Consider the following 18,723-nt stretch of genomic DNA (forward strand, 5'->3'; position numbering starts at 1 on the left):
CTTGAAATCAGGCTCCAGATTTCATGCCTGCTGGGTAAGCACCCTGCCGTAGGCTATATTCGCGGCCTTTTTCTTCCTTTCCTTTGAGACAATGTCTTGCTATATGGCACATGTTAGCCTCACACAATCTTCCTGCTGCAGTCTCCTAAGTCCTGGGATTATGTTTGTGAGCCACTGTGTCCAGCTTCTAGCCTTTTCTAATGGATGACCATTATAGTCTAAAGCAACCTATTAAGACAGGTGTGGTGGCATATACCCACTATCCCAGCACTTGGGAGACTAAGGAGGAATTCAAAGCCAGCCTGGGCTATATAGCAAGACACTCTCTCTCATGCACACACACACACACACACACACACACACACACACACACACACACAGACACACAGACACACAGACACAGAGAGAATCCACTTTTATATGTCGTTGGTTGCTTCTGATCATTGGAAAAACTTTCTCTGTGGCTGAGTCAGAACTGGCCTGGCTGCAGCACTGTCCACCCACTGTCCCAGAGCAATGCCAACCATTGCTGTCCCAGATTTGCCTTTGGGGGCCCTTGAAATGAAAGTCACCAGCAGGCTCCAGAAGCTGCCTCATGCTAATCAGTGGAGGTTGTGAAAATAGCCCTGCAGTAGTCCATGGCTCTGCAGCTGGGCCAGATCCACCAAGGGGTGCTTTGTCCTTGGGAGCAGAGTTAACAGTCGTCAGTGCCTTTTTTTTTTTTTTTTTTTTTTTTTTTTTTTGGAACGTACCCTGTTTTAGGCTCAGTACTGAGTGTTACTTCTAATCCATGTAATAGGCTGCAAGGCAGGCAGGGATACCATCCCTATTTTGCCCTTGGGCAAATTCTGCAGTCAGGCAAATAAAAGGCGTGGGATTCGAACACAGGCTGTCTGGCCAAAGAATTCTCACTCTGCTTCTGCCGACGCCACCTCCCTCTCATGCACAGGAGTGGTCTACCTCCTATGCCCAGGGACTAGGACGTGGGGGAGAAGATGGGTGTCCTCAAAGCAGGGTGAGGATGAAGTGGAAGCCAGCTTCATATCTAAACTAAGCAATGTTTTATTTCCATTTCCCTGAACATATAGTTCAGTTACACTTGGTTTTAAAAAAAAAAAAAAAAAAAAAAAAACCTTACACAACTGGTTCTGGAGAAATGTCAAGTATTACATTTCAGTGGACGTGTATGGAACAATCAAAATGTTGAGCATCCCCAAACAGATGCAAACCTTCATCAAAGCCTCTTCCGAAGGCACAGTGCTGGGTTGAAAAGAACAGCTCATTCGTGTTTCAGCCCGGTTGATTCCTTCCCATGTGAGTTCCAACTTCCAAAGACAGCTTGCCCGGAGGAGAAAATAGAGTAGTCATCCCTCTTATGGGGGGCAGGGTCTGTTTGAAGGCCTCCCACAGGGACTGTGGATGTCGCTTACTTAAGAGTCCTTGCCTCGCAAGCATGAGGCCCTGGGCTCCATATCTCACACCCTAAACAGTACAGGGTGCATGCCTACAGTTCTAGTACTTGGGAGGTGGAGGCAGGAGAATCAGAAATTCAAGGTCAGCCAGGTGATGGCGGCACACGCCTTTAATCCCAGCAGTCGGGGAGGCAGAGACAGGTGGATTTCTGAGTTCAAAGCCAGCCTGGTCTATAGAGTGGGTTCCAGGACAGCCAAGGCTACACAGAGAAGCTCTGTCTTGAAAGACAAAACGAACAAAAAAAGAAGCTACAGAGAGAGAATACAAGGCCATCTTGGACTGCGTAAGACTTTGACCCTGAAAAAAACAAAAAATAGACCAGGGAAGCCTGGAACTGTGGACAATATTGAGTCCATACATATTATGTTTTCTCACATACATACCTACTTATTATAAAAATCAGATTTAGCTGAGCCTGGTGTCACACACATTTAGTCCCAGCATTTAAGAGGCAGAGATAGGCAAATATCTATGAATTCAAGGTCAGCCTGGTCTACAAAGTAAGTTCCAGGACAGCAAGAGCTACAGAGAGAAACCCTGTCTCAAAATAAACAGCTGATAGATAGATAGAAAAATAGATAAAATCATGGGCTGAAGAGATAGCTCAGAGGTTAATAGTGCCACTCTTTCAGAGACCAGGGTTGGAAGCCGGGCGGTGGTGGTGGTGGTGGTGGTGCACGCCTTTACTCCCAGCACTTGGGAGGCAGAGGCAGGTGGATCTCTGTGAGTTTGAGGCCAGCCTGGGCTACCAAGTGAGTTCCAGGAAAGGCACAAAGCTACATTGAGAAACCCTGTCTCGAAAAACCAAAAAAAAAAAAGTTCAGAGACCAGGGTTGGATTCCCAGCACATACATGTCAGCTCACAACTGTCTGTAACTCCAGTTCCAAGGGACGAGACAATCTCTTCTGGTCTCTTTGGGCAACAGGCACACACACGTGACACTCAGACAAATACTCATATACATAAAAATAAATAACCATGTAAAGATCAGAATCATAAATTAAGCACAGAGAGATATTGACTGTAATGGAACAATCATAAGACCATATTGTTGTAAGATCTACACAAGTGTGGCTGACTCTTTCCCAGCGTGGTGTCCTGCACGAACACTTGGGTGACTCCAGATGACCCAGTGCCCGCTCGATGAGATGGAGCAGATGATACAGGCACCGTGACTCAGCATCAGGTCACTACTGACCCCGGTCCCTGGGAAGTCATTCCTAGTGGCATGGTTAGATCTCACAATGCCCCTGGTTGTCCGTGCCACAGCGCCACATCTGTTGGCGGTCACCGAGTACCCATCTTAGTTACCCCATGGCAGTCCTGTGGTGCTTCCATTCAGCTACTCCTCAGAACGGTGTGCAGGTGAGACTCACATGTGATTCCTGGAATGTGTCATTGGATATTTTCGGACTCCAGTTGATTTCAGGTAACAGCACAGAGGGCAGACCCGAGGGGAGAGGGGAGATGCTGTGGTTATTATCCCCTGTATGATGACAAAGTGTTTTGTGCGTCCTCTTTACAAATCATTGCATCCAACCTTCACTTCCTCCATCCTTTGGGGTAGGAAAACAGATGTCATCCTCACCGTACAGGATGGCAGGAGATGAAGTAGGTTCCAAGGACTGAAGCAGGAAACTCACCATGTCTTCTCTCTCCTCCAACTACCCTCCCTACAGAATTCTCTCCAACCAATTCAGTTTCAGACTTGAAAAGAAATGGCCACTCGGGCTAGGGATATAGCTCAGGTGGTGGAATGCTCAGCAAGTGTGCACAAGCTCTGGATTTGATCTTCAGCATGGTGTAAGCCTGGTGTGGTGGTACGCCTATAATCCCAGCTGTGCGCTTGGGATATAAAGGCTCAGGGAGCTTAGAAGTTCAATGTTACCCTTGCATTTATATAGGGAGTTCAAGGGAAGCAGCTTGGGCAACATGAAATTCTGTATCAAAAAAACCAAGAGGGGCCAGTGAGATGGCTCGGTGGGTCAGGGCACTTGCTGCCAAATGTGATGACCTGAGTTCCATCCTTGGAACCACAGGAAAGAACTAACTCTTGAAAATTATCTTCTGACGCCGGGCGGTGGTGGCGCACACCTTTAATTCTAGCACTCAGGAGGCAGAGCCAGGCCGATTTCAGTGAGTTCAAGGCCAGCCTGGGCTACCAAGTGAGTTCCAGGAAAGGTGCAAAGCTACCCAGGGAAAAAACCCTGTCTCAAAAAACCAAAAAACCAAAAAAAAAAAAAAAAAAAAGAAAAGGAAAAAGAAAATTATCTTCTGAACTCTACACATGCAAATAAATAAATAAATGTTCAAAATAAAAGGATGGCCACTCAAAACCCACCAGAGTTGGGAAGGGAGGAGAAAAGACAGGAGAGGAGAGAACTTGGATCCGAAGATGAAGACCTACTGTGTCCCTAAAGCTGGTGAGACTTAATTGCGGATTTGACCAGGGACACAGGAGACGAGCAGGAGCAGTCAGGCTCCACCTACGAGATGGAGCCACAAACCTGAAAATGAAATGTCCTTCCCACTTACAAGCCCTTTACCTCAGACCACAGCTTTCAGATCGCAGCTGCCTTGGAGAGTCTGCAGGGCTGGCAGGGCTCTTGTGCCCTCTCGTGTGCCCGTGTCCAGAACAGGTCTCAGTCACAGGTGCTTCTCTGAGATCATATTGTCTAAAGAACTAAGGTTTAGGGCCACTTGGTAGAAGAAAGGGCGCTGAACTTAGCTCTGCTGCCGGGTTGCTTTTAAGTAAATAGTTTGGGGATTGTTCCGCTCTGTCGTCCAGCACCAGCGACTCTGCCAGACAATACACTTCAGAGGTGAAAGACTCCAGTGGGCTTCATACGATGTTAATAAGATGTTAAATAACCCATCCTTTCTTGAGAGGGTTGGTTAGGTCCTTGCCTTATGCAAAATGTCCAGGGCACCAGCTTGGTGTCAACTCAGAGGCAAACCCTGGCCGAGCATGTGTGGAGACCTGAGTTCAATACCTGGCACAACCCCAAACTCTACAACGACACAGGAAAGCTTAATAGTCACGCTTTAAATCCTTTGTTGAGGGGTCTGGAGAGATGGTGAGGAGGGTTAAGAACCCTAGCTGTTCTTCCAGAGGACACAGGCTTTATTCCTAGCACCCACATGGTGGCTCACGACTCTGTAACTCAAGTCCTAGGGGATCTGTTGCCCTCTTCTGGCCTCTTCAGGCACCAGGAACATGCGGTGCAGACAAAACACTCAAACACATAAAATAACTTTCGAAAATTCTGTTGGGGTGTGGTGGCTCATGCTCGTGAATCTCAGGACTCAGATGGCTGAGGCAGGGGGATTATTTTGTGTCTGAGCCTAGCCTGGGCTATAGAATAACTCTGTCTCAAAAAGAAAACACCAGATCTGTTGGTTGAATCATTCCTGGCCAGAAGGAGCTGGCTGCTGCAACAATGGATCCCCAGAGCCTCGCCTTTCCCTCTGGCCTGGAGAGCCCGCCCTGGAAAGGAATTCTCCACAGACCACATTTCTATTTTGGGGACCACTCTGCTCTTGCACATGGAAAAATGGAGAGTTGAGGTTTACATGGTCATTTTTTTTTTGTTACAGTAATGAAAGCTTTGAAATGATCACAAAAGGAAAATAGGAAAATATGCCTCCTAAAAAGAGCTGAGGCAAATTATTATAGCAACCGAATCCTAAAAGGAATTTTCAAGTAAAAAAATATGGCTCATGCGAAGTTGTTATGGCAACTGACATTTAAAAGTAACTGGATTTGGGCAAGTTTCTTTCTCCACCCTCTCTGCAAAGTCTTGCAGGAACTTCATGCTAAAATTATGCTTTAATTTTAATTAGCCAAATAGGTCATAAATATAGCTTATTCCCAAATCCTTAGAATTTCTACCCTGCAAGGAGCTGATCTGCTAATGAGAAAATATTTCCACAAAAACCCACTTACCATTAAGAACTCCTATCCAATATTTTCCTAATATAATTTATCAATTTAAACACATTGCATAATGTGGCATTCTGTAGCATTCCATTAAAATGATAAATGGCAACGGGGTGGGGGTGGGGGCGAAAACCAGGAGATTAAACATATCCAAAGCCGTGTAGCTATATTTAAATAACTCAAACCATTGTGGAGGAAAACACAACGTTCTCATCCTCAAATACAGCCAGACTCAGAGCAGCATATCCTTGACTGTAAGGGTATTAATAGGACAGAGGAAGGGGGGCAATAAGAAATGACAGGCAACTTCAGAAGAAATAAAATTTCTATTAGGCTTTGTTATAAGATTACATCAAAGCAGTTCATATGTTTTAATCTGGGGAGAGAAAAAGCAACTACTTGGGGTTTGCGCCTGGGGGCTGCCTCTGTGTACTGAACCAGACAGTTTGCATAATGAACAATTTTCATTCAATCAGGATCTCAGCAGAGATAGCTCCCACTCAAAGGAATCCGGCACAGGCTTGTAGTTTTTATCTCCCAGCTCCACCTGCTGGAGAAATAGCGTATTACAGGGAGAAAGAGGCAGCTGGGCAGCATTGTCCTAGCGGCTGTTCTAAATTCAGGTACCTAAAGTTACAGACCTGACTTTAAACTGCTCCTCCCGAGGTTGAAAAGGGCTCTGTAAGATATCAGAGTGGACTCCGGTCGCAGCAAAGGAAGGTCCTAAGGAATGGTGGTGAGGATCTCTATGACCTTCTGACTGCTTTCCCGAACCTGGGATTTTAGAAACTGCTATTTGCATACTGGGAAGACTTGAGTTGCTCCAAGGCAGTTTGTCCCCAAAGTGACTGGAGGACAAAGTCATTGTTTTAAAATACCAAATGCATTTCCTACTTGGCTGGTCAATTTTCAAGTTTCCCAGCAGTCTGAAGCTTTATAAAATAAGAGAGAGGAGGAGGAGGAACGTGAGGGTGGAGGTGGGGGTGGAGGTGGGGGTGGGGTGGGGGTGGAGGTGGGGGTGGGGTGGGGATGGGGGCGGGGGAACTACTCAAACTGGAATTGCATTTTCATGCACAATGGAAATCTTAAAGGCTGAACCAATCGTTTTGGAAACAGGCACAGATGACATTGGCTTGCGGAAGGAACGTCCAGGGTGAGCCAGCTGGGCCAGGACCCGGGGCTGAGGCCCTAATCCGCCTTTATCCGAGGGTTTAGCATGGCTCCCGCCGCTCACCAATCCCGGCTGGAGCCGCAGAACAGCTCTGCTTCACCTGGCTCCGTCCCAGCACAGTCTCAAGGATGCTCTCCCGTGGGGAGGCCGCGCTGGGAGGGGGAGCGACATCAAGCTTCGTGAAACTGTTTTCGAAAACCTGGGATGATCATTTAAATGTTTAAAATATGCACATGGTAATTCAAAACTAATTACCCTGAGCACATTTGAAACATTTATGCCATCATCTTGGATCCTGCCTACTGATTGTGCGCGGCAGTTCACTCTGGTGTTTCTATAAACTGCTTCAGCGATTTTAACTTCCAGGCTAAATCAGGCAGCCACGGGCGCTGCCTCCCGCCCCGGGTTGGAGGAGAGACCCCTTCCCTGACTTCCAGGCAAGGAGGCAGCCCCATTTCTCCAGAGAGCCATTTGTCATGGTCTTGTAGTTCTGGCTGCCGAATCAAGGCTCTTATTGCTGTTCATAATCACCATCTCCATTATTTAATTTAGATTAAAATGACCTCTTTCCCTCCCGATTCTTACTTCCCTTGTTCCCATTTCCTCTTCCTCAACTCGTGGACCCCATTTCCCCACTGGTTCATAAAAATGGAAAAGTACCCTTGATTGTCCCACCCCACTTGGTTACTTCTTCATCTGGGAGCCAACGTGGTGTGGTTTCTGGGTTTGCAAGGTGGCCATGTCCAGAGAGGTAGACCAACCTGAGCACACGCACACAGCCGCCGCCGCCATCACTGGGAGAGCACGTGTTGTCGCAGCTCAGGCACACGCATGCACACACAGGCAGACATGTGCACATGCGCTCTATACAGCAAACCCTGCTTGCAGACTAATTAGGCCTCGGCAGTTCCTGAAGCAAATTCATTTTCCCCTTTTCCAGAATAAAATGAGTTCTCTTCCTTTGGGGGTGCTAAACCAGCATGCCAGTGGCTAGAAGCCCGAGATGGGTGATGTGGCTGAAATCATTTCAACTGCTCAAGTCCATGGGCAGAAGCTGACCTCGGGTTGGGGAAACAGCAGTCAGAAGAGGCACAATTCTGGGATCAAGAAATGAGCGCTGGTTTATAGGTACATGCCCGGAAACAGACAGATGAGGCCTGCCTCCTTGTTAGCGCTTTTAAGATGCCCATGGCGGGTTTTAGACATTTAGGAATATGAAAGTAGGTTGGATTCCCACAGTCAGCTGAAGTTTGACAGAGTGATATCACCAGGTTTAACTAGAGCCATTAAGAGGCTCTTCATTATCCCATACTACCGCCACCAAAGTTATCACATGAGCCATAATGCAAGAGAATTTTCATTCCATCAACAAGAGAGGGAGCCAGTCTATCTTTGTCCAAAGGAAATGAGCAGCTCAGCATGAAGCTTGTGAGGAATTGAGTGTACAACACTCCAATAACATCCCCTGCAGGATCTCCTCTGCGCTTTCCGTGGCTAAGCAGAGGCAACTTCACGGGAGCAATCTGCCGGGGTACCTGGTTTGCAAGAGCACTAGCTCAGAGAGCAACCAAAAGGCCAGTTGACGACAGAGGACCCTCAGAGAGACCTGCATTCCCTAGGGCTTAAGTATTAAGCCCCAAAGAAATCAAGGTCTAGGCCATTCTCCTGGTGTTCAGCAATCTCATTTATTATTTCTCTACAAAGATCCACCACTCAATCTCGTCGGTATCACCTGTGCCTGATTCATATTCTCCCGCTCAGTAAGCTGGCCTGGTTTGAAATGGGTTTCTCTTCCCCTGCCGGTGCATGCTTTGCATCCTCACAATGACAGCTGGTAAATTGCGAGACCCCCTCCGCTGGACTCTTCCCACGCCACGTACTTACGCTCCTCGGAATGACTTGTTCATCAAGTGTTCTGCTGGCGAGCCTTTTCCTCTTCGATTAAAGCTGAGAGAAAGGATCAAGTTTTCTATTTCCGTTGCACTTCTTGTGGCGTGCTCACAGGGGAGACACCCAGGTTAGATGGACTGATGGACCTGGTAGCTCTAGAGTTGGAGTTAGATGACCCAGCAACACCCCCCCCACCACGCACCAAGCAAAAAATTGCACCTGCCCCTCCTGCAGACGTTCCTGGCATCTTATAACTCGCCCAAAGCCGGATTTATTGCTCCCGCTGTAAAGTGTATCTTCTCTAAGCCTCACTTAAAAGCTACCACTTGGCAGAAGATCAAGTTAGAAGTGCAGGATAGCGGGTGATGGCGGGGACAGGGAGGGGTGGGGCGGGTAGGGTGGAGCAAATAATTGAAGCTCCGAGAGTTACCAGCTCAATATTTAACCTAACTGGTAATTTGCTGTGACAATTATACCACGAACAGAACACGACTAACTATGCAAGAATGCTGCTCTCTAATTAAGAGGGCTCTCCTTGTCCTAGTCACCGGCACTTTAATAACCCACGAAATGAGTCTTGGCTCTGGGAGCTAAAGGTTCCATTAGGAGCACACGCAGCATATGACTGTGCACGTAGGCTGTGATGCTGCCCAGTTAAGCCTGCTAACACCTTCAATTCGCCCTCAGATAGAGCCCAGAGAGCGCGGCTCAGGCCCTCACGCCATGAGCCCCCGTTTGACTGACAGGCATCTTCCCGGAAAGCCTGTCCGTGCCTATACTGCAAATGGACCTGCTTTTCCACAGCTAGGCTTTCAACCAGGATGGCTTGGCGGAGGTCTGATCCTTAGAGTAACTTAATAAGGATTTTTACAAAAGTCCACAGGAACAAACCTCCTGAAATTGTGAGAGGGATGGGAACACAAGCCAACACCCCAACTGCTGGTCTAACTCTTGATACGAGACAAAAGAATACTACTATCTTGGCTATAAAGGAGGATGCTACCATCATGGGAGTCTTGACACAAGGCTACACTAGGCAAACCATGTTCTTTTTCTTTTCTTAATTAGTGGTTCCTTTATGGAAGGCTTGCTGCTTGGACAGCCCATTAGAAGCCCATTGTTTATGGAGATGTACCTTATAAACCTATTTAAATATAAATATATAAATACATGGTGCAGGGGGCCCGTGGAAGTGGTGATGGGAGCGGAAAGCATCACGGCAGCAGCTGCAGAAGCCCAGCCCTGCACTCCAGGCCTGCGTGCAGAGAGCTCTGCGTCCCTAGGCAAGTCCGCAAGCCTCCAAAATTTTAGGCCAATAGAAATGACCTCTGCACCACAGCTGACTGAAGATATAAATAAATCTCGACATGAGCAGCAGTGTCAATGGTGAGCGGGGATGAGAGGCCGATCGGAGCTTCATTTTTTAAAGTGGATTCTGGATCCACCTCAGGGCAGGGCATTCATGAGTACAGAGTCGCGGTTCCCTGCAGTGAACGCTCCTGTTTTCACAGGCACCAGCCCATCGGTTACCTAACCACCGAAAGGAAGCTGCACCACACACAAGTTAAATATAGGCTGGGTTATCTGCATTTTACAAGCTCCAAGCGAGCTATCTGAAGAAGCTGTCATTTTTAATGATGGCACAAACTTCCAATTACCAACTGGGTAATCCACTAGGGAGCAGGTAGTTTTGGGAGAACGGCTCACTATTATTAAAAGTTTACACAATCACTTTTGAGTTGACTATAAATATTTCACACGAGGCGGGTGGGATTAGGTTTTTTGGGTGGTTTACTCAAGGCTGCAACAAATTCGGTGTTCTCTCGAGATTTATCAACAGCTGTGGGGCAGTAGGGTCTCAAGGACACAGCTCTGAAGAGTCTGGCAAAAGGGTAGGAAACGGCCAGGTGGTTAGATGATTCCAAGTCTCAAATATACTCCCAAAGTCAGCACCAAGACACAGCTCCAGTGACAAGTCACCTAGGGCCTAGGGACAGTTAATATAAATAAGGACCACTTAGGCTACCCATGGACAAGCACTCTTTACACAGGGGCCATATACCTTCAGCACCTTCTATTCAACATGGCATCTACGCAGCTTCCTGTCAATAGCCAGTGCGGAGTGAGTTAGGTGTGGCACATGCTTTTCCGTGTAGACAGACGGTCCGTGACCCGAAATCAAGTCTGCAGCTTTTCTTAACCCATTGCCCCTCCCCCACCCCCAAGTTCTTGCTGATGATCCCAGTCCCCAGGGACCTGGACATCTACTCAATTTGGACTCGACTGTGATGACCAGAGTCCTGCTCCAAACTGACCAGAGTTCTTGGGGACAGGGAATCTTGATTTAGCTGGGTGTGATATGGCACATCTGTCATCTCCACACCGGGGAGGCAGAGGCCGGAAACCAGTTACAAGGCCAGGTAAGGCTACATTGCAAGAAGCTGTCTCAAAACCAAAAACAGCTATCTTGATCTAAATAAATCCTCTCAGAGGGTGTATACCTCAGCAGATGTGTGGCAGGCAGGTGTGAGGCCTTGGGTTTGATCCCTAGGATCCAGAACAGCAGGCAGGAGGCTAAAGGCGGTAAAGAAGACACTGACACTCCCCTTTGCTCCATTACTTAATCAGAACCACCATCACAAATATAACTTGGAGATTTAAGAATCACTAATAGCTTTAAAGAACGAGGCTGACTTATAAAGCAGGTCAAATGCGTTCTTGGGAGGCCGTTTCTCCCATAATGGCAGAAAATCCAGGTTAAGGCCTCTGTGGCTGCCACCTATGTCCGAGAACTAAGTGGGATGAAATAAATCATGGAGGGCTCCAATGCCTCTCTCCCCATCCTCCTGCATTAATCTACCTGCGTCTAAGGATCTGCTCAAATTGCCCGCCCGCCCGCCAGCCCGCCTGTGATGGGGCACAGGCTTAGACAGACTCACTGCCAGACCAGAGCAACGGAGAACCTCGTGGAGCAAGACGTCCCTGAACGGACGGACGGACGGACCTTCAGGGCTGCAAAGCATTGCTCGGGCCCATCAGAACTCAGGCTTATGCTAACGAGCCAAAAAGTAGAAGCAGCTGGCAAGAATGATTCAGTCCTATAAATTTACACATCCACACAGCCAAACCCACTTGAAGCAATGCAGATCCACTTTTATTGAAATAGAAGAAGAAAAAAAAAAGGCCTATTCTGGAGTGCTGAGAATGTTACAGAAGGACATAAGATAACCTAACCTCATGTTGTTTTTAATGTGGTGTTAAGGAGAGAACCCAGGGCCTATGCGTGCCTGCAAGGCTCCATCACCAAACCGTATTCACAACTCCAATTTTTTTTTGTTTTGTTTTTTCAAGGCAGGGTTTCTCTGCGTAGCTTTGCACCTTTCCTTCCCTGGAGCTCACTTGGTAGCCCAGGCTGGCCTCAAACTCACAGAGATCCGCCTGGCTTTGCCTCCCGAGTGCTGGGATTAAAGGCGTGCGCCACCACTGCCCGGCCCACAACTCCAATTTATACACACCCGTGTGCTGGTTTGAATAAGGAATGTCCCGTAAAACCTCATGTATCTGCACACTTGGCGCCTGGCTGGTGGACCCTTTACCGGGTAGTCTTGCAGGAGGAAGTACGTCACTGGGTGTGGGCTTGGGGAGTTCACAGCTCTGCTCTGCTTCCACTCAGCTCCCTGCTTCCTGTGTGCAGCTGAGATGTGATCTCTTAGCTTCCCGCTTCGGCGGCCATGTTTTCCCTGCCATGATGGACATCTGGCCCTCTAGAACCGGCAGCCAAAACAAACCCGTACTCAAGTTGCTTTTGGTCATGGTGTTTTATCACAGCGGTGGGAAAAGTAACACAAATACAAAGCAGTGGCCAGCTAGGCAAGTGGTTATTGCTGGCTGTTAGGATTATGGGTGACTTTGGTCATTTTCTTTTCTTCCTTCCTTCTTTCTTTCTCTTAGAGGAAGCAATTCTTTCCAGTCATGCTTTATAAAATCAGTGGCTTATAAAGGCTACTACCTACAGAGTGGATTAAGACTAAGGTTTCCAAACCATGTTAGGTAGGAAGAAAAAGGGAAAGGAGACACACACACACACACACACACACACACACACACACACACACCTAGTAGGGGAAGGACAGTCCTTCTAACAGGTGCCGAGGAGGGAGAGGAACTGGTTTTTTTCTATAAATAAATCTTTGGCAGGCAGATCACTACAGAAACACAAGTCAATATAAACCTTTAGACATGGGGCTGCCAAACTTCACTTTTCGACAGTATATTAATTATGTAGTCAATAGCGATGGGTTTCATTCGTGTATTAAATACCACGATCAATATTATTTATACTTTTCAAAGACAGGCCACTCAGGAGAGGAAAAAATGGTGGGGGAAGGAAGGGGGGGACCCTTTGACCCTGAAGTTCACAAATGTCAGAACAGCACACTGGAGATTAGCAAGGCTTTAATGGAGGGCATAAAACACTGGAAATATGGACAGAAATCAGATCAGTACCTTCCGTTTTCTGCCTCTTATACAATGAGACTGGAGGGGATTCAGGAACTATTTAAAACAAAGGCAAGATGATTAGACACTCCCACCCCCAACTGCTTACCGCTTGTTCGCGGTGGACAAAAACTAGGAATTGATCGCTAACTGATAGATGAAAATCAGAACACAAACAGCCTTTCCAGATAAACTGTCCAAGCAAGCCAAGGAGCTGTGGGTCAGAATCTACTTTGGCAGGTCCTTCGGGACCTGGACTCTCACAGGCGTTAACAGTGGAACCACTTTCTGAGACCACTCCGCTGGTGATCTGATTTTTTTAGTAGGGATTCTGTTAAGACATCATCCCACGAGGGAGTCCATCCCTCCCACCCCCCATGGAGCTCTGTGCTTCTCATGTTAGCTGTGCAGATGTGTTAGATTTATTGGAGTGGCCCGGTGAGTCATCGCCCTCAGGCTGCATGGCTGCTGACCGGCAGTCCTGCCCCGGGAAGAGGAGGAAATGCTGGGAGTAGGCAATACGAAAGACTGGTTACTGGACTGAAGGCTAGATCACCATCTCTAACCTGCAATTTGTCAATCTCCAACAGTGCTGAAGACTGTGATTTTCTAGTCAGCGCTTTATAAGCAAGGTCAGAAAGAAAGGGCCTCCACAGAAATTGTCAAGGCTTCAGCCAGAGCATCAAGCGCAACTCAATTCCTGTCTCTTGAGATGAGGGAAAGGTAAGGAAGTCTGTGTCCCTGAAATCAAAGTCTGTCTGTCTGTCTGTTCTCAGCAAGGCCAGCCATTTGCCTAGGGCTGTTAGTCCCTTCCAAAAGAAAACATCGAAGAGCCAGGAATGTGGTGCAGGATTGTAATGTCAGCAGCTGGAGACAGAAGCAGGAGGATCATGACTTCAAGGCCAGCCTGGGCTATACAAAGAGCTTGAAGCTACCCACATAAAGACTCTGCCCCAGCAAAACAAGACAAGCCAGGGACAGTGGCAGAAGCCTGTGTTTCTAGTGTGTGAGAGGCCAAGGAAGGAAACTCAAGCCTGAGACCTGCCTGGGCTACATAGGGAAGATCATATTTCAAAAGCAGGCCAGCTAAGGAGAAAACAGGGCGTGGTTGTCAATTTAAAGCCACATGACTGGATTTGGGATAACTTTGGAGACTGTCTGTGAGGACCTCTCCAGAGATTTAACTGAGGAAAGACTCACTCTGAGTATGAGTGGCACTCATGGCCCAGGGCTCCAGACTGAATAAAAAAAGAAAGAGGAAAGAAAAGAAAGTTCAGTTGGCAAAGTGTTTCCAAGTGTTAGAACCCAGCCCGATCCCCACAACCCGCATTAAAAAGCACTGGGGTTCGGAAACCGGAGGATCCCTGGCATGTGCTGGCCATTCTGTCTGTCTGTCTGTCTGTCTCTCTCTCTCTCTCTCACACACACACACACACACACACACACACACACACACACACACACACACACACGCACGGGGGTTGAAAGAGTGGCTTCCTGACAACAGATGTCATGTGACCAGCTGCCTCACACACAACACAGCCAGAGCTGTCCCACCCTCTCCACCACGGTAGATGGTACCCTCAAACTGTGAGCCAGAAGAAGCCATTCCTCCCGTAAGCTGCTTTTGATGCTATTTTGCCATAGCAACAAGAAAAGCACTGGAAACACTGGGTGCCTGCCATGACCCTGGGCCCCACCAAGTCACCACAAGCTTAGGGGCGCACGTGAAAAGTCAGGCCTGCAGCTGCAGGGGGACTGCGATGCTGCCTGGATCCTGGCAGAGATGTGCAGCAAATGCCAAGAGGTGGGCTGCGGCAACCAGATAGATAATTAATATGATTAGGAACACACAGAGCAAGCATGCTCTTGCCGAATGAAAAGCCTAGTAGCATAATTACTGTTTTCTCCCTCGCTCACTGTCTACACATTTCAAAGCCTGCTTGGTGTTGGGCTGCTGTGTAAACATCAATAAAGCCCCAAAGTGCCAGATCGTCAGCATTCTTGGGCACAATGGCTTTTCCTTTTCTGTTTTCACTCCTTTAAAGATGCATTTCAGGGGTGCTAACATTAGTAAGAGTTATCTCCAGGCCTCAGCCTAATCTGAGTTTGTAATGAGTTAACATCTCTCCCTAGTGATTATTTATTACGAAGGCTAATTAATTGCTTTCCAGTTACAAGAACCCTTTACAGTCAAAGAAAGTCGGATTCACAAGCAAAGATATACCGTTTATTCAAACAAAGCAAGGGAAACAAAGGAATTCTCTCTAAAATTTTCCCTATTTACCACAGCTTTAATCAAAAATGAAATATATGAATGCAAGAAAAAAAAAATGTACAGGTAAAGATGGCGCATCCAGCCACCAAATGCAACATTAATTGAAGTGAAAACTCAAGCAATGCTTTGTAGTTGCCTGGATGTCCCTAGGGGACAGCAAGTCAATGCTTATCAGCCGTCCTCAGAAGAGACAATTTTGATTAATATCAGACCCATCTGACTCAGTCTATTAAATCTATTAAACCCCGAAGGAAGGATGGTCTTCAGATATTAACGATAGGCTTTTTATTAATAATTCTACCCTTTTGCTATTCCAAGCATTAATGACCATGTGGTACCTCTGCAAAGAGTAATAAGCCTTTGATTCCAGGGAGACACGCCCCCTAAACACCTGGATTCTCCCCCAGTCTCACTCCCCCCAGGAGGAACCTAAGACACTAAGGTACCACCACTGGAAAAGCAAACCCCAAGTTACATAATTCATCTCATTATCCAAACGAAGTAGGGTCGATTACTTGTGACATAATTCCTGTTTGAAGATAACAAAATCTTAGTAAATCCGACAAAAGCCTGAAGATGGGGGAGGGGCTGGTGCTATGCTACCTCTAGGCCCGCTGAGTGCCGGCTGACGGTTTATACACAGCCCTCTGAGCACACTGTCTTTTGGCGACCCATGAGTCCCAAGAGGGGCCTGGACAGGCTGCCAGTGTCCCCTAGGGGCTCTGCACTGTGAGGCTGTCACAGGGTTGTCACACGGGTGGGAAGAAAGCCATTCTACTTCAGTTCTTTACTCTCCAGCTCTGGCCATCAGTACGTGCTCACATCACATGTTCCTCTTGATGTTCATGATCAGCCTTTTGGCATAATCTCTGTAGTCGATGGGCTTCACGTCCATCACAGTGGCCTTAATTCGAGATTCATCCTTTGAAAAGAAGAGCCTTTTGTGAGTGGTACAGCCTGGCATGGAGCAGTGGAGATAACCTCCTTTGCTCCAGTGGCTTCAATGAGTCCAGCAGGAAGAAGGGGAATTTAGAAATTCCCAGAGAAAGTGCTATGAAAATCTGGAGATGGTGGGTCAGTGGGCAGATCTCCTTCTAAGACCCTCTGCCCATCCTCGGCACCATGTGCTCAGACCTAGCATCCCACTGAAGTAGACTCTAGGCTCTACTGTCTTTATATGGGTGCAGTGGGGGCCCAGGGCAGTTAGCTAACCCGCCCTAAAAGCTCACTTTCATCCAGAAAAAGCACCCGCAGCAGCAGGCTTCTGCTTCAGCTCAGGGCAAGGTTGCCGGTCTGCCCTTCACCATCCCTGTCCATACCACGAGGAGAGAGAATAACCCCACAGTCTTCCTTAACCCACCCAACTTCTTGACACTGTATCCCACCAACGTTCCGTTACCACAACCACCCAATAGCTAAGTTGAAGGTAATTTAGAATGTGTGAACTTGGTGGATGCAGGAGAGTTGGCAGAATTCTCATTCGGCTTGTCTCCAGGAACTAAACAGCACCTCTGAGGCAGAACAGGGTGACACCCAGCAGCACACAAGTCGGGGTGGGGGTGGGGGTGGGGTCATGTGTCTACATGCTTAGTAATTACTAAATGAGCTGACATTTATAAGGATGGAGTCAGACCGCCTGGGTTAGAATCTTGGTTCTGCTCCATGACGGTAGGTTCAGAGACTCCTTCTCTATATGCCTACATCTAGGTGCTACAGGATCAAGAGATAATAGATGGACAGGGGCCAGGACAGTGACTGTCCAGTAAATGATCTTTATTACAACTATGCAACTCTATGACATTAGGGTTAATTTAAAGACTCATCGAAGTACTTTTACCTGCATGTGGTATCTGTTTAATATACTGATTTTTAGAACCTAAATTGTGGGAAACAAGAGTCCACACACATCATTTTCTTAAGGCTGTAATAGAAAAGACCATACTATCTTCTCCCCAGTGTTCAGACAAGATGGCAAACCTGAGGCGCCTCCCAAACCTGCACACAAGTTGGTAACAGCACCCAAGTGCAGGCAGATTCCATGAGCGTGCAGGCCAGAGGTCTCGAACCTGTGGGTAATTCCCTGTCACTAACACTGAAGCGCTGCTGTGGTCAGCAAACAGGGACTTCCCATCACAGCCTTCCACCCCAGTAACCTTACTTACATTGTAGGTCTCCAGCTTGACCCTGATTCTGAACGTAAATGATCGGAAGTTGGCATTCTGGAAAACCTCTTCAAACGCCTGCTCGTTCTGTAAAACAATACATGGCAACTGCTGGAGAATCCTATTAGACGGCTGAAAATACCGAGAACTATCACCCCGGAGGGTTGCAATTTCTTAGGAATGACTAATTTGTAGGTGTTTCATTACATAAAACTGTTTAAGTAGACTTTTACTAAAAACACTTTACTTAGGAGTACTGTTTTCCCTTCAGTATTTACAGAGGACTGGACCTGGGAACCTACCTCTATCAGACACTGAATTCCAGGGATATTCAAGTTCCTTATGTAAAAAGGTTGTTTACACAGAACCCATGCACACCCTCCTGTATGCTGTGAATCTCCTGTAGATTACTCCTAATACCAAATGTAAATATCATGTGAGCATTACATGGCTTGGTTGGTGGACAATGATAAGGAAACATAATCTGCACATGGTCAATAAATGTGCAATTTATCCCCCAAATATTTCTGATCCCTAGCTGGCTGACTGCGTGGAACTGAGAACAGACTTTATTAAATCCACAGAAGCAGAACCCTGGCCGCTGGTGCCAGGGACGGGAGGAGCGGAGAACGCCGCTCAGGGGGACAGGGGGACAGGGAAAGATGGAAAGATGTGGACGACGGGGCCTGAGACTGTGAATGTGGTAATGCCACCATGTACTTCAAGATGGTTCCAACAGAAAAAGAAAAACAACACATAATGGTATTTTTATGTTCATTTTGCCGCAATTAAGAATTTTTAAATATTCTTAGGAAACACAATTAAGATCTGGAATACTTGTGGGGGAAGAAACCTGAGACCCAGCAGCTCACTGTGCATTAAGAAGTGGGTAGGGGAGGCTGGAGAGATATCCTAGTGGCTAGAGTACATATTGCTCTTGAGAAGTCAAAAGTCCCCTTCCTGGCACCCTTATGGTAGCTCACAGCCACCTGTAACTCCAGTTCCAGGGGATCTGATGCCCTTCCTGGCCTCCTCACGTACCAGGCAGGAAAGTGGTCCACATATATACATGTAGGTAAAACACTCACACACAAATATAATAAAAATAGTGAGTGGGTAGTGGTGGCGCACGCCTTTAATTCCAGCACTAGGGAGGCAGATGCAGGCAGATCTCTTGAGTTCAAGGCCAGCCTGGTCTACAAAGAGAGTTCCATGACAGCCAGGGCCATTACAGAGGAACCCTGTCTCAAAAAACCATAACAAACAAACAAACAATTAAAATAAAATAAAATTGAGTAGGAGCTGGGCCTG

General features: G+C 47.3%; 1 protein-coding gene across 1 annotated transcript in view; it reads right to left on the reverse strand.

The window, feature by feature from the left end:
• Positions 1-15,180: 15,180 nt before the first annotated feature.
• Rpa1 (replication protein A1) overlaps positions 15,181-18,723 on the reverse strand; it is a 53,546-nt gene continuing 50,003 nt past the window's right edge. Inside the window, exons 16-17 of the mRNA XM_006977382.4 lie at positions 17,413-17,499; positions 15,181-16,172 (exon numbers count right to left, since the gene is read on the reverse strand). Of these exons, the coding sequence (XP_006977444.1) occupies positions 16,074-16,172; positions 17,413-17,499 (186 nt within the window). The 3' untranslated portion in view covers positions 15,181-16,073. The remainder of the gene's footprint in view (positions 16,173-17,412; positions 17,500-18,723) is intronic.

This window comes from Peromyscus maniculatus, chromosome 8, assembly GCF_049852395.1.
Source record: "Peromyscus maniculatus bairdii isolate BWxNUB_F1_BW_parent chromosome 8, HU_Pman_BW_mat_3.1, whole genome shotgun sequence".
Classification (NCBI taxonomy): Eukaryota; Metazoa; Chordata; class Mammalia; order Rodentia; family Cricetidae; genus Peromyscus; species Peromyscus maniculatus.